Source organism: Spermophilus citellus (genome assembly GCF_964194105.1).
Source record: "Spermophilus citellus genome assembly, chromosome: 8".
Lineage (NCBI taxonomy): Eukaryota > Metazoa > Chordata > Mammalia > Rodentia > Sciuridae > Spermophilus > Spermophilus citellus.
Window position 1 is genome coordinate 178,500 of NC_138189.1, and position 15,328 is coordinate 193,827.

Below are 15,328 nucleotides of genomic sequence, written 5' to 3' on the forward strand. Positions count from 1 at the left end.
GACCCCAACTCAAAATAAAAGAGGGCTAGGGTAGAGTTCAGTGGTAAAGCATCCCTAGATTCCATCCCCAGTTCCTCAAAAAAAAGTAATATGTTTCATAAGATGAAGTTCTCACGTATGGTGTCATAAATTATATCCTTTATAGATTTAAATGAAGCTCTCAAGTACTTTGTTCATCATAGCACTTAGTATGTATCAAGTGTTTACTGTCTGCCAAACACTTTATATGCTCTCTGTTGTTAATTGCTAGGACAGGCATGTGAGTTGTTGATGCTGCTTGTTCTTTCCACAAATGGCAGAGCTGAGTGTCGAAGTCAAAAACACAGCTAGTAAGCAGCAGAGACAGGACTGAGTGGCTTGGACCATGGTACATTTTCCACATGTGTACATATAATTGTGCAGATCCTCGTTTAGATTTGCCTTACACTGACACGCTCAGTCGCACACTTAGCATTTCTGAACTTGTAGACATTCCTGACAGCTGGGCTAGCACAGAGGATTTCAGTTAACGATGCAAAGCAGGTAGGTGGCTTTTCTGGTATGCTGCAGGGGTGTGGCTGTGGTCTTGCAACCAGGTGATCCTTGGACCACATGAGCAAGACTTCACCAACTCAATAAGGAAGGCACACATCAGGCTGCCCCTTGCAGGAAGATGGTGGAGGTGACATCCCTTCCACAAGGGTGTCACAGCCCCCTTAGCTGGCTGGGCACATTCAGGCACTCCCCAGTTATATGTGTTTTTCATGAGAAAATATGTATTTGAATTTTTCTAGCTGGTATGAATGAATTAACTTGTTTTGCTCTTTTTTTAGGGGTATTATTGAAGCTCGTTTTGTTTATGTCTTTGTCCTTGGCATTCTGTTCACGGGCACCAAAGACTTGCTTAAATCCCAAGTCATTGCTGCAGACTTCAAAATCAAGACTGTAGGTTTGTGGGAGATATATAGTGGATTAGTTCTTCTGGCAGCATTGCTCTTGAGACCACATAATCTTCCGGTATTAGCCTTTAGTCTCTTGATTCAGACTGTAATGACTAAATTCATCTGGAAGCCTCTGAGACATGATGCAGCTGAGATTACTGTAATGCATTATTGGTTCGGTCAAGCATTCTTCTATTTTCAGGTAGGTTGTTGTTATCTGGGTAGAAGACTATTAACTTTCAACGTCATTTAATCTTTTAGTTTTCTTTGAGAAAATTTTACAAGTTGTAGAGTGATATTTGTTCAGTGGAAGAATTGTCAGTATGGATGATGAATTATGCTTCAATTCCATGTGATACTTTAAGAGTAGAGTACAGCTCCAAGGTGTGAATGAATGGGTGTAAGACAAGATTGCTGCTTTGCAGGGTCAGGGGGTCACCTAGTACCGACAGTCTAGGAGGCGGGTCTGCCCTTCACTGGCTTCAACAGTTAGTCACTGTGCTTCCTCATCCCTTTACCCTTGGTATTGGAGCTGTCCACCCTGGGGCCTGAAGGATGGTCAGGGCATCTCTCCAGTGTTCAAAGACCCATCAGCAGCAGGCCAAGCCAACTTTGGGTATGCAGGGGTAGGACAACTCCTGGACAGGGGGCAAGCCTAGGAGGGATCCAGTTCCACCAGCCTCCTGGGATCCCCTCCCAACTCAGCTCCCTGACTGATCAGCTACGGGACATCTCTCTGTCTCCTCCATCAGCCTTCCTATGTCAAACAGACCCAGAGGCTCCCAGAGGCTTGTCTGGCTGTGTGTCCCAACAGGTCAGCCTCTTCCCCAGCCTCCTCTGCTCTTGGTTTCCTGTGCTCCCAGCATTACCTGTGGAGCAGCCCACAGCTAAATGGCTTGTCTCTGTTTGACCTCAAAGCCCAAGGGTGGTAGGTGAAATTAGAGAAATCTTTTAAGTCCTTGTGTAGCATGACCAGATGGAGACCATCATGCTGTAGAGTTCCCTGGCCTCCCAACTATCTCAGCCCCTGGTCACTCACTCCATATGCCAGCTAAGCTTCCCCACTGTAGACTCTGCTCCTGTGGAAGGCAGGGGCCCCTGGATGCCAGCATAGGGGTCCTTAATAGAATGCAGACAGCCGCAGGCACAGATGCTAATATCCAGCACTTCCCACCCGGTAACCTCTGGCAAGCACCTGCTTCACCTTAGTTTCCTTATCTATAAGTTGGGGACAGTGTATAGTACCCTTATCCGGGTTGTAGTGCGGCCAGGAGCTTAGTTGTGCCTGGCCCTGGTACTGAACATTTATGATGCTGGTCGAAGAGACAGCTTCTGGAGCACACTTTGCTCCAGGTTTGGCCCAGCTTCCACAGTGTAGCAGGAGGCAGCATGGGGCAGCAAGCAGTGCCCTCTGAGCTCTGCAGGCCACACCACTAGTGTTTCTGCACCAGGTACCCCCCTGTGCTGGGCTCCAGGCCTCACACTGACAGCCAGAGGAGTCCCTAGCTACCCTCCTGCTGTCTTCTTGTCCTTCTGTTCTCTGCCCCTCACTTCCCTCCCTGACCTTCAGGTTAAGCTTCTTTCCCTTCACTGTCAGGTTTCCTGGGAGAAGAGTCAGAAGCTTTGCTTCTCCTGCATCCTTCTCTGAGCCCTGTGTTTCCTCCACAGCATGAGGATGGGAACATGGGTGTCCACTTGTGCCGGGTCCTGGTCTCTGTCTCAGTTTCCTCCCTGTGCACCGCATCAGCATGGTTGAGGGTTATGAGTTCATACAAGTAGAGCTTTAGCACGTGCAGCCTAGCTGCTGAACCACGAGGTCAGCCCTTTCTGCAGACTGATGCTGTTTGGGGGCTGCCATCAGTCTCCCAGAGCCAGACCTGCTCCTGTCCAACCAGGCCTCCTGCCCCTCATCCTCCCTCGTGCTTCTTTCCCATGGAAGCCCCTCCCCACTGCCCCCACCAGGAGTTAGGGAACAGCTCACTGTGAGCAGAATGAGTTTCAGGGGAAGATATACTGTGGCGTCTGCAACAGGTATGGCCTCACACAGGTGAGCAGGGAGTGAGCAGTGCATACCTCTGCCACAGGTGTTCCTGGAACCACACCTGCCAAAGGATGAGGGAGTGGGTTTGGGACTCCCAGTCAGGGCTCAGGTAGGCAGTTCCAAGAGGGGCCTTGGCTGCGCCTTGTGGACGCAAGTGTGCCACAGACCATATGCTTCCTCAGCGTCTGAAGAGGGTCCTCATGACACAGAGATGGAGGGTCATCACTGCCAGCAGACAGACAGTAAAGTAGCAGAATCTTGGCAGATCCACTTTTTGATCCAAAATCCCATAGCGGGATGAGCTATGTGGCATTGTCCCCCATGTCCCGTATCTTATGACCCACCAGGGCTGTGCTACAACCAGCCAGAATGTGGGCAGCAGTCAGAAAAGCCACCCTCAGTAGCAGAATGTTCCCTCCCAGAGCAGTTGGCCCACTCTGCCACATGATTCAGCAGTATCCATCAGGACCCACTGTGTAGACAGCACTTGGCCTCCAGCCCAGTGTCCCCTCAGACAAGCTAGGCAGCTGTGCCTCACAGGGCCACATGCATCACCTTGGAAGGCCCTTGTAGCACATCCACACGTGTATCAAGGTCAGCCTCTGGGTCTGCCAGAGGTGTGGGTATGCTTCAATAGCCAGCAGACTGGCCTGTGCCAGTGGCACAAGACCTAGTACTCCACTCCTTCCTCCTGGGCCTATATCATGTGGCAGGCAGATGGACAGGTCACCCACAGCCAGCCTAGTGACCTGAAGAAATGGCAGGCAGTTGGCACTCACCAGAGCCTCTGGCTCTTCTGACTGTGTGTCCGCATTGGTGTGTTCATCTGAGCCGAATGTGTGTGTGTCTCAAGTTAACATAGTGGTGGTTGGTGTCTGTATTGCTAAACCAGTGTCAACCCTGTTCTCCTGTGTTCCAGGGAAACTCCAACAACATTGCCACCATTGACATCTCAGCAGGCTTCGTGGGCTTAGATACCTATATGGAAATTCCAGCCACATTCCTGACAGTATTTGGGACATATGTGGGGCCTGTGCTGTGGGCCAGCCACTTGGCACACTTCCTGAGCTCAGAAGCAAGCAGGTGAGGTGCTTTCTATGTCTTCTAGCATAAATCTAATGGCAAGTTGCCTGTTCTTAAAAGTGAAACTTAGTCTGGATAAGGGCTTCAAAACCCCAAGGGTTAGACCATCTTTTCACAGATTTTCTTTTCCTTAAATAAGCAAAGTTTGTAGCTCAGAGGCCTGGGTGGGTCTGAGGCTCTGTGGGCCAAGTTCAGGTCTCCCAGTTCAAACCATACAGTGGAAATTTCTCTTGCTTGTTGGTATTGGGAGGGAAGCTAGTTCTTCCCCTTGGGGGCAAGAAGACAAAAGATGCTGGCTCTTGGCTTCCAAAAGCCCTGCCACAAGGGAGAGGCCCCAGAAGGGGCTGCCGCCCATACAAGAGGCTGAAGCCAAGCAGGGAGAGTTCAGAGACAATCGCACACCAGCAAGGCCCTCCTGGGGGATTTGCACACATGTGCCTCCCACCTGCACAGCATGCCCTCACCCTTCCCTGCCTGTTCTCTCGGCTGCAGCCCTACCTCCTTAGGATTTGCTGTTTCCTCCTTACCTGTGGATTTGTGCTCAGTTCCTCCCTGAAAGGAGGCTCCGTGGATCTGGTCTTCGCCAGCTTGTTCACCAGGCAGCCTCAGTGCTGGGTAGCCTGCCTGATGGAGTCAGCCACAGAAGAGCGTGGGCAACTTGTTTCTGAGTCCCCCAGGGTAGCCAGAGGGCCGCCCATAAAGCTGTTAGACTCATCTGTGCCTGGTTTCCCCATCCATAGAACAGAGGTTGCTTGGGGCAGGAGAGGGAGTGTGGCATCACTGGGAAGTGCCCCCGTCCCTGGTCTGCAGACACACAGCTTGCTCCATCTGCAACCCTGGTCCCAGGTGCTTGTCCACTCACTAAGCCATATAGCCAGCAACACTACTCTTGCCTCCCACACACTCTGGTGGACACACCAGGTCAGCCAAAGCCTCACAGGCATACCACTTTGACCAGTGGCCCCAACCCTGGGAGCTGTGACACTCATGTGCCCTGCCAGTCTTTCTGGTGGGGCTTCCGCATCAGCCATGATTGGAAGAGCAGCTCTGGCTGCGGCTGCTGTACTGTTGACTATGGGCTGACCCTCAGGAGATTCTCAGGCTCCACTGACCACCCAGTGACCCTACAAACTCCACTTCCCTAGCTCTGCCAGCAGTGTCTGTGGGTCTGCTCTGTCCTCTGGCTTTGCTGTGTGGCCACCTTTTGGGTTTGCATTCGTTCCACCCCAGGTTCTCGTCCTTCCTCAACCCCAGAACCACTCTGAGATCCCCAGGTTATGCATGGCTCAGACTGCCCCGAGGCTCCAGCCCAAGCATCTAGCCTCCTCTCAGCATCTCCATGGAGGTATCCTGCAGGCCTGGAGTTGTGTTCATACTCAGCCTGTTTCCATCAGGGCAAAGGTGGGCATTAGTGTCACCCACTAGAGAGCCATGAGATGGCCTCATCCCTGGAGAGAGCTTCCCACCCCAAGCTCTAGGTGCACATTAGGGTGCAGGTGAGAGCCAAGTGCCTTCCAGCCAGCTGACCCACAGCCCTTTGAGGGTGAGAACTTCATCTCCAGCCAGACCCTAGCTTTCTGCAGATAAGGGACACCTAAAACAGTCAGCTGCACTCAGGGCAGTGTGTGGACAGACCCCACAGTGAGGCTCACCCAACCCAAGATGAGGGCCAAAACTGAGCTCTGGGGCAGAGCTCCTGCTCACAAATCTGGAAGTTGCCTCTCTGCAGCTGTCTAGGATGCTGTGTGGGTGGGTTGGAGACAGGCTGCAAGTGGGCACTGGACTTAGAGAAACAGAAGCCCCTTCCTTGGCAGTAAACACCAAGAGGGCCACGAGTTGTGGGGTCTGTCCACCTCTGGCTGCAGGGACTGGCACATGGCTGAGCACACTTTGGGTGGAACCCAACTGCACAGGTGCAAAGGATGCGGCTCATCCTCCGTCTGCCTGGCAGGCCTTCTGTAAAGAGCAGCAGTCTTGGCGCCTTGGAGCTGATGACCGACATGCACAGCAGGCACATCTGTATTTCGGAGAAGAGACAGCATCTTCCAAAAAGAGTTTTAATCGATTTGATGGCTTCTCTGATTAAGGAGTTATCTTGCACTTTAGAACTGGTTTCTGAAGCTTAAAACATCAAGCTGAATCCGCCTCCCTTTTGTCCCAGTGAAGTAAGAAAGCTGTGAGCAGATCTAAAGGGCGCACAGAGCAATACTAACAATAGGTCAAAGCTGCGTCCACTTGCTCCCTACAGCACAGGTGTCCTGTGCCAGGCGATTAGAGAGTAGTAAGCACCATTCAGGGACTGAGGTGTGGCTTCTGAAGGGATGGTGTTTTGGACTGTCAGCTGGAGGACGAGGCAGGGTAGGGCTGTGTGGCAGCTCACCTTACATGAGCCCTTGGGTGGGAAGGAAGCTGTGGTGGGCCCTGTACACCCCCCTGGGGGCCATCCAGAGCCCACATACTATGAAGCTTGTGCAGAGTGTGCACCTTTTAGAGGTGTTGGTGCCGTTGCCTAGAATGTGACGAGGCAGCTCCTGTTGGGACCAGCAGGGCACCCCAGTGCCACAGTTGGGGGGGAGCAATGAGGAGACATAAACTGACCATAATGCAAAGGCTATGGACCACTGGGTTGTGTTAGTGGCTCTGAAGGGGGTCAGAGTTGCGGCCCACCCAAACAACAGGTCCAGTTTCCTTGGGGGCAGGTCCTGAGTGGCAAGGAAGGTCTGCAAGCAGTCAAGCTTGGCCTCTCCAAGAACTGAAGACACAACCCTCACGTGCCTTCTTCCCTCTCAGAGCTTATTGTTAGTGATGCACCCTGCGCCTAGTGGGTACATATTCTCTGGTGCACCTGCAGGAAATCAGCACAGGTTCTGGAAATGGGTGAGCACAGGGAGGTGCACAGTGCTCTCCAGTACAGGAGAAGAGTCTTCTTCATGTCTGGTCCCGAGTTGGGGGCAGGAGCTAACCCACTTCTCTTGTTGACAGTGGACCTGCACTGAGCCGTGCTTGCTTCTGCTACGCGCTAATCTGTTCCGTGCCAGTTGCCACGTATCTCATCCTGGTGACGTCCCTGCGCTACCACTTATTCATATGGAGTGTGTTTTCTCCAAAGCTCCTCTATGAGGGTATGCATCTGCTCATCACAGCGGCCCTCTGTGCGCTCTTCACAGCTGCAGATCAGAACAGCCGTGCAGGGCCAATACAGAGGTGGACACTGGAAATGGGCGGCTCTTAAAGTCTGCTGTCTGCCTTGTGGGTTTGAGTACTGAAGAATCTATTAGATGCAAGTTCCATCTAAAAAAAAAGATGTGAACTTATGAAGTTGGTAACCAGCTTCAGCTGTACTTGAATTTAGATTAAGGAGTAAGTAGTTTAATAAAAGGTGACTTTAAAATACTACAGTGTGTATTGTGGTTTCCCTATTGCCAATCACTCCAGAAACTTGTGCACTTTTAAGTTCCTGTGGTGTTATGCATGTTATGATGTGTGTTTAAACTGATGAACAAAGATCCTGGAGTGTCCTCAGAGTGCCTGGGGCCCCTGGGCAGGGGGTTACCTGCTCCAGGAGCCACATTATGGCACCCAGGCCCCTGAACACTCCAAAGCCATGGACACCCAGGGGCATTGGCTTATGTGGGAGAAGTCCATAACTGCTGATTGCATTTTAAATGAACACTCTTCATAGAAATTGCTCCTTTAAAAATAATCTATTTTTGTTAATATAAGGATTCTTTTCTGGGGTTTCTGTACATATACCGACAAGGGAGTTTCATTATAAGTTACATCTTTGCCTAATTAGAGAAAGGTAGAGCAGCTTGTTAAATATCTGAAGCATTCTAAAAGAAATTGAATATAACATTTTCAAGAAAAATAATTATATTATCCAAAAAAATTTTTTTTTAAATTAGCAAGTGTTTTAGTCAGCTTTTTTGCTGCGGTAACTAAGCACCCAACCAGAACAATAGTAGATGAAGAAAGTTTAAGAAGTCTCAGTCCATAGACAACAGAATCCAGCAGGAGGCAGATCACATAATCAGTAAGCACAGGTACAAGATGTACCAGATACACCACTCCCCAGATACAAATATCCACCCCAAAGCCATAGGCATGCCCACCTCCTCCAGCCACACCACAGCTGTCTTCAGCCAACAATCAATCCCACCAGAATAGTAATTCACTCTTTGGGTTAACTCTCCAAATCCAATCACTTCAACAACCTGTTGTTTACTCTCACATGGGATAATGGGAGATACCTCACGTCCCAACACTAAGAGTAAGAAGGACATTTTAAACTTTTAAAAATCTGTCTTATATCTGATTCAGTTGAAGATACTGTCTTCCTCTTGTGAGGAGTTTACAGAGTAAGAAGCAAGAGAGCTGCACAGACATAAGGATACACAAAATGAGAGCCTCAATGTCCTCACACAGACCTGTGGATGGACACCAGTGGGACTCAGGGTCCTCCTCACACAGACCTGTGGATGGACAGCAGTGGGAGTCAGTGTCCTCCTCACACAGACCTGTGGATGGACAGCAGTGGGAGTCTGTCCTCCTCACACAGACCTGTGGATGGACAGGAGAGGGAGTCAGTGTCCTCCTCACACAGACCTGTGGATGGACAGGAGAGGGAGTCAGTGTCCTCCTCACACAGACTTGTGGATGGACAGGAGTGGGAGTCAGTGTCCTCCTCACACAGACCTGTGGATGGACAGGAGAGGGAGTCAGTGTCCTCCTGACACAGACCTGTGGATGCACAGCAGTAGGAGTCAGTGTCCTCCTCACACAGACCTGTGGATGGACAGCAGTGGGAGTCAGTGTCCTCCTCACACAGACCTGTGGATGGACAGCAGTGGGAATCAGTGTCCTCCTCACAGAGACCTGTGGATGGACAGCAGTGGGAGTCAGTGTCCTCCTCACACAGACCTGTGGATGGACAGCAGTGGGAGTCAGTGTCCTCCTCACACAGACCTGTGGATGGACAGCAGTGGGAATCAGTGTCCTCCTCACAGAGACCTGTGCATGGACAGCAGTGGGAGTCAGTGTCCTCCTCACACAGACCTTTGGATGGACAGGAGTGGGAGTCAGTGTCCTCCTCACACAGACCTGTGGATGGACAGCAGTGGGAGTCAGTGTCCTCCTCACACAGACCTGTGGATGGACAGCAGTGGGAATCAGTGTCCTCCTCACAGAGACCTGTGGATGGACAGGAGAGGGAGTCAGTGTCCTCCTCACACAGACCTGTGGATGCACAGCAGTAGGAGTCAGTGTCCTCCTCACACAGACCTTTGGATGGACAGGAGTGGGAGTCAGTGTCCTCATCACACAGACCTGTGGATGGACAGCAGTGGGAGTCAGTGTCCTCCTCACACAGACCTGTGGATGGACAGGAGAGGGAGTCAGTGTCCTCCTCACACAGACCTGTGGATGGACAGCAGTGGGAGTCAGTGTCCTCCTCACACAGACCTGTGGATGGACAGGAGAGGGAGTCAGTGTCCTCCTCACACAGACCTGTGGATGGACAGCAGTGGGAGTCAGTGTCCTCGTCACACAGACCTGTGGATGGACAGGAGTGGGAGTCAGTGTCCTCCTCACACAGACCTGTGGATGGACAGGAGAGGGAGTCAGTGTCCTCCTCACACAGACCTTTGGATGGACAGCAGTGGGAGTCTGTCCTCCTCACAGACCTGTGGATGGACAGCAGCGGGAGTCTGTCCTCCTCACACAGACCTGTGGATGGACAGGAGTGGGAGTCAGTGTCCTCCTCACACAGACCTGTGGATGGACAGGAGAGGGAGTCAATGTCCTCCTGACACAGACCTTTGGATGGACAGGAGTGGGAGTCAGTGTCCTCCTCACACAGACCTGTGGATCGACAGCAGTGGGAGTCAGTGTCCTACTCACACAGACCTGTGGATGGACAGCAGTGGGAGTCAGTGTCCTCCTCACACAGACCTGTGGATGGACAGGAGAGGGAGTCAGTGTCCTCCTCACACAGACCTGTGGATGGACAGCAGTGGGAGTCTGTCCTCCACACACAGACCTGTGGATGGACAGCAGTGGGAGTCAGTGTCCTCCTCACACAGACCTGTGGATGGACAGGAGAGGGAGTCAGTGTCCTCCTGACACAGACCTGTGGATGGACAGGAGTGGGAGTCAGTGTCCTCCTCACACAGACCTGTGGATGGACAGCAGTGGGAGTCACTGTCCTCCTCACACAGACCTGTGGATGGACAGGAGTGGGAGTCAGTGTCCTCCTCACACAGACCTGTGGATGCACAGCAGTGGGAGTCAGTGTCCTCCTCACACAGACCTGTGGATGGACAGGAGTGGGAGTCAGTGTCCTCCTCACACAGACCTGTGGATGCACAGCAGTGGGAGTCAGTGTCCTCCTCACACACACCTGTGGATGGACAGGAGTGGGAGTCAGTGTCCTCCTCACACAGACCTGTGGATGGACAGCAGTGGGAGTCAGTGTCCTCCTCACACAGACCTGTGGATGGACAGCAGTGGGAGTCAGTGTCCTCCTCACACACACCTGTGAATGGACAGCAGTGGAGTCAGTGTCCTCCTCACACAGACCTTTGGATGGACAGCAGAGGGAGTCAGTGTCCTCCTCACACAGACCTGTGGATGGACAGCAGTGGGAGTCAGTGTCCTCCTCACACAGACCTATGGATGGACAGCAGTGGGAGTCAGTGTCCTCCTCACACAGACCTGTGGATGGACAGCAGTGGGAGTCAGTGTCCTCCTCACACAGACCTGTGGATAGACAGGAGAGGGAGTCAGTGTCCTCCTCACACAGACCTGTGGATGGACAGGAGAGGGAGTCAGTGTCCTCCTCACACAGACCTGTGGATGGACAGGAGAGGGAGTCAGTGTCCTCCTCACACAGACCTGTGGATGGACAGCAGTGGGAGTCTGTCCTCCACACACAGACCTGTGGATGGACAGCAGTGGGAGTCAGTGTCCTCCTCACACAGACCTGTGGATGGACAGCAGTGGGAGTCACTGTCCTCCTCACACAGACCTGTGGATGGACAGGAGTGGGAGTCAGTGTCCTCCTCACACAGACCTGTGGATGCACAGCAGTGGGAGTCAGTGTCCTCCTCACACAGACCTGTGAATGGACAGCAGTGGGAGTCAGTGTCCTCCTCACACAGACCTGTGAATGGACAGCAGTGGAGTCAGTGTCCTCCTCACACAGACCTTTGGATGGACAGCAGTGGGAGTCAGTGTCCTCCTCACACAGACCTGTGGATGGACAGCAGTGGGAGTCAGTGTCCTCCTCACACAGACCTATGGATGGACAGCACTGGGAGTCAGTGTCCTCCTCACACACACCTGTGAATGGACAGCAGTGGAGTCAGTGTCCTCCTCACACAGACCTGTGGATGGACAGCAGAGGGAGTCAGTGTCCTCCTCACACAGACCTGTGGATGGACAGCAGAGGGAGTCAGTGTCCTCCTCACACAGACCTGTGGATGGACAGGAGTGGGAGTCAGTGTCCTCCTCACACAGACCTGTGGATGCACAGCAGTGGGAGTCAGTGTCCTCCTCACACAGACCTGTGGATGGACAGCAGTGGGAGTCAGTGTCCTCCTCACACAGACCTATGGATGGACAGCAGTGGGAGTCAGTGTCCTCCTCACACAGACCTGTGGATGGACAGCAGTGGGAGTCAGTGTCCTCCTCACACAGACCTTTGGATGGACAGCAGTGGGAGTCAGTGTCCTCCTCACACAGACCTGTGGATGGACAGCAGTGGGAGTCAGTGTCCTCCTCACACAGACCTTTGGATGGACAGCAGTGGGAGTCAGTGTCCTCCTCACACAGACCTGTGAATGGACAGCAGTGGAGTCAGTGTCCTCCTCACACAGACCTATGGATGGACAGCAGTGGGAGTCAGTGTCCTCCTCACACAGACCTGTGGATGGACAGCAGTGGGAGTCAGTGTCCTCCTCACACAGACCTTTGGATGGACAGCAGTGGGAGTCAGTGTCCTCCTCACACACACCTGTGAATGGACAGCAGTGGAGTCAGTGTCCTCCTCACACAGACCTGTGGATGGACAGGAGTGGGAGTCAGTGTCCTCCTCACACAGACCTGTGGATGGACAGCAGAGGGAGTCAGTGTCCTCCTCACACAGACCTGTGGATGGACAGCAGTGGGAGTCAGTGTCCTCCTCACACAGACCTATGGATGGACAGCAGTGGGAGTCAGTGTCCTCCTCACACAGACCTGTGGATGGACAGCAGAGGGAGTCAGTGTCCTCCTCACACAGACTGTGGATGGACAGGAGTGGGAGTCAGTGTCCTCCTCACACAGACCTGTGGATGGACAGCAGTGGGAGTCAGTGTCCTCCTCACACAGACCTATGGATGGACAGCAGTGGGAGTCAGTGTCCTCCTCACACAGACCTGTGGATGGACAGCAGTGGGAGTCACTGTCCTCCTCACACAGACCTGTGGATAGACAGGAGAGGGAGTCAGTGTCCTCCTCACACAGACCTGTGGATGGACAGCAGTGGGAGTCAGTGTCCTCCTCACACAGACCTGTGGATAGACAGGAGAGGGAGTCAGTGTCCTCCTCACACAGACCTGTGGATGGACAGGAGAGGGAGTCAGTGTCCTCCTCACACAGACCTATGGATGGACAGCAGTGGGAGTCTGTCCTCCACACACAGACCTGTGGATGGACAGCAGTGGGAGTCAGTGTCCTCCTCACACAGACCTGTGGATGGACAGCAGTGGGAGTCACTGTCCTCCTCACACAGACCTGTGGATGGACAGGAGTGGGAGTCAGTGTCCTCCTCACACAGACCTGTGGATGCACAGCAGTGGGAGTCAGTGTCCTCCTCACACAGACCTATGGATGGACAGCAGTGGGAGTCAGTGTCCTCCTCACACAGACCTGTGAATGGACAGCAGAGGGAGTCAGTGTCCTCCTCACACAGACCTGTGGATGGACAGGAGTGGGAGTCAGTGTCCTCCTCACACAGACCTTTGGATGGACAGCAGTGGGAGTCAGTGTCCTCCTCACACAGACCTGTGGATGGACAGGAGAGGGAGTCAGTGTCCTCCTCACACAGACCTTTGGATGGACAGCAGAGGGAGTCAGTGTCCTCCTCACACAGACCTGTGGATGGACAGCAGTGGGAGTCAGTGTCCTCCTCACACAGACCTATGGATGGACAGCACTGGGAGTCAGTGTCCTCCTCACACACACCTGTGAATGGACAGCAGTGGAGTCAGTGTCCTCCTCACACAGACCTGTGGATGGACAGCAGAGGGAGTCAGTGTCCTCCTCACACAGACCTGTGGATGGACAGCAGTGGGAGTCAGTGTCCTCCTCACACAGACCTATGGATGGACAGCAGTGGGAGTCAGTGTCCTCCTCACACAGACCTGTGGATGGACAGCAGAGGGAGTCAGTGTCCTCCTCACACAGACCTGTGGATGGACAGGAGTGGGAGTCTGTCCTCCTCACACAGACCTGTGGATGGACAGGAGTGGGAGTCAGTGTCCTCCTCACACAGACCTGTGGATGGACAGCAGTGGGAGTCAGTGTCTTCCTCACACAGACCTGTGGATGGACAGTAGTGGAGTCAGTGTCCTCCTCACACAGACCTGTGGATGGACAGGAGTGGGAGTCTGTCCTCCTCACACAGACCTGTGGATGGACAGCAGTGGGAGTCTGTCCTCCTCACACAGACCTGTGGATGGACAGCAGTGGGAGTCAGTGTCCTCCTCACACAGACCTGTGGATAGACAGGAGAGGGAGTCAGTGTCCTCCTCACACAGACCTGTGGATGGACAGCAGTGGGAGTCACTGTCCTCCTCACACAGACCTTTGGATGGACAGCAGTGGGAGTCAGTGTCCTCCTCACACAGACCTGTGGATGGACAGGAGAGGGAGTCAGTGTCCTCCTCACACAGACCTTTGGATGGACAGCAGAGGGAGTCAGTGTCCTCCTCACACAGACCTGTGGATAGACAGGAGAGGGAGTCAGTGTCCTCCTCACACAGACCTGTGGATAGACAGGAGAGGGAGTCAGTGTCCTCCTCACACAGACCTGTGGATGGACAGGAGAGGGAGTCAGTGTCCTCCTCACACAGACCTATGGATGGACAGCAGTGGGAGTCTGTCCTCCACACACAGACCTGTGGATGGACAGCAGTGGGAGTCAGTGTCCTCCTCACACAGACCTGTGGATGGACAGCAGTGGGAGTCACTGTCCTCCTCACACAGACCTGTGGATGGACAGGAGTGGGAGTCAGTGTCCTCCTCACACAGACCTGTGGATGCACAGCAGTGGGAGTCAGTGTCCTCCTCACACAGACCTATGGATGGACAGCAGTGGGAGTCAGTGTCCTCCTCACACAGACCTGTGAATGGACAGCAGAGGGAGTCAGTGTCCTCCTCACACAGACCTGTGGATGGACAGGAGTGGGAGTCAGTGTCCTCCTCACACAGACCTTTGGATGGACAGCAGTGGGAGTCAGTGTCCTCCTCACACAGACCTGTGGATGGACAGGAGAGGGAGTCAGTGTCCTCCTCACACAGACCTTTGGATGGACAGCAGAGGGAGTCAGTGTCCTCCTCACACAGACCTGTGGATGGACAGGAGAGGGAGTCAGTGTCCTCCTCACACAGACCTTTGGATGGACAGCAGAGGGAGTCAGTGTCCTCCTCACACAGACCTGTGGATGGACAGGAGAGGGAGTCAGTGTCCTCCTCACACACACCTGTGGATGGACAGGAGTGGGAGTCAGTGTCCTCCTCACACAGACCTGTGGATGGACAGCAGTGGGAGTCAGTGTCCTCCTCACACAGACCTGTGGATGGACAGCAGTGGGAGTCAGTGTCCTCCTCACACAGACCTATGGATGGACAGCACTGGGAGTCAGTGTCCTCCTCACACAGACCTGTGGATGGACAGCAGAGGGAGTCAGTGTCCTCCTCACACAGACCTGTGGATGGACAGCAGTGGAGTCAGTGTCCTCCTCACACACACCTGTGAATGGACAGCAGTGGAGTCAGTGTCCTCCTCACACAGACCTGTGGATGGACAGCAGAGGGAGTCAGTGTCCTCCTCACACAGACCTGTGGATGGACAGCAGTGGGAGTCAGTGTCCTCCTCACACAGACCTATGGATGGACAGCAGTGGGAGTCAGTGTCCTCCTCACACAGACCTGTGGATGGACAGCAGAGGGAGTCAGTGTCCTCCTCACACAGACTGTGGATGGACAGGAGTGGGAGTCAGTGTCCTCCTCACACAGACCTGTG

At 53.4% G+C, this 15,328-nt stretch overlaps 1 protein-coding gene across 3 annotated transcripts in view; it reads left to right on the plus strand.

The window, feature by feature from the left end:
• PIGG (phosphatidylinositol glycan anchor biosynthesis class G (EMM blood group)) overlaps positions 1 to 7,437 on the plus strand; it is a 44,254-nt gene extending 36,817 nt beyond the window's left edge. For 2 of the 3 annotated variants that reach the window (XM_081304185.1, XM_081304184.1), the window contains exons 11-13: positions 813 to 1,122; positions 3,881 to 4,044; positions 7,027 to 7,437. In XM_081304185.1, coding sequence (XP_081160311.1) covers positions 813 to 1,122; positions 3,881 to 4,044; positions 7,027 to 7,276 — 724 coding nt within the window. In that variant the 3' untranslated portion in view covers positions 7,277 to 7,437. The remainder of the gene's footprint in view (positions 1 to 812; positions 1,123 to 3,880; positions 4,045 to 7,026) is intronic. The other variant, XR_014023294.1, reaches the window with a different exon arrangement.
• Positions 7,438 to 15,328: the final 7,891 nt, after the last annotated feature.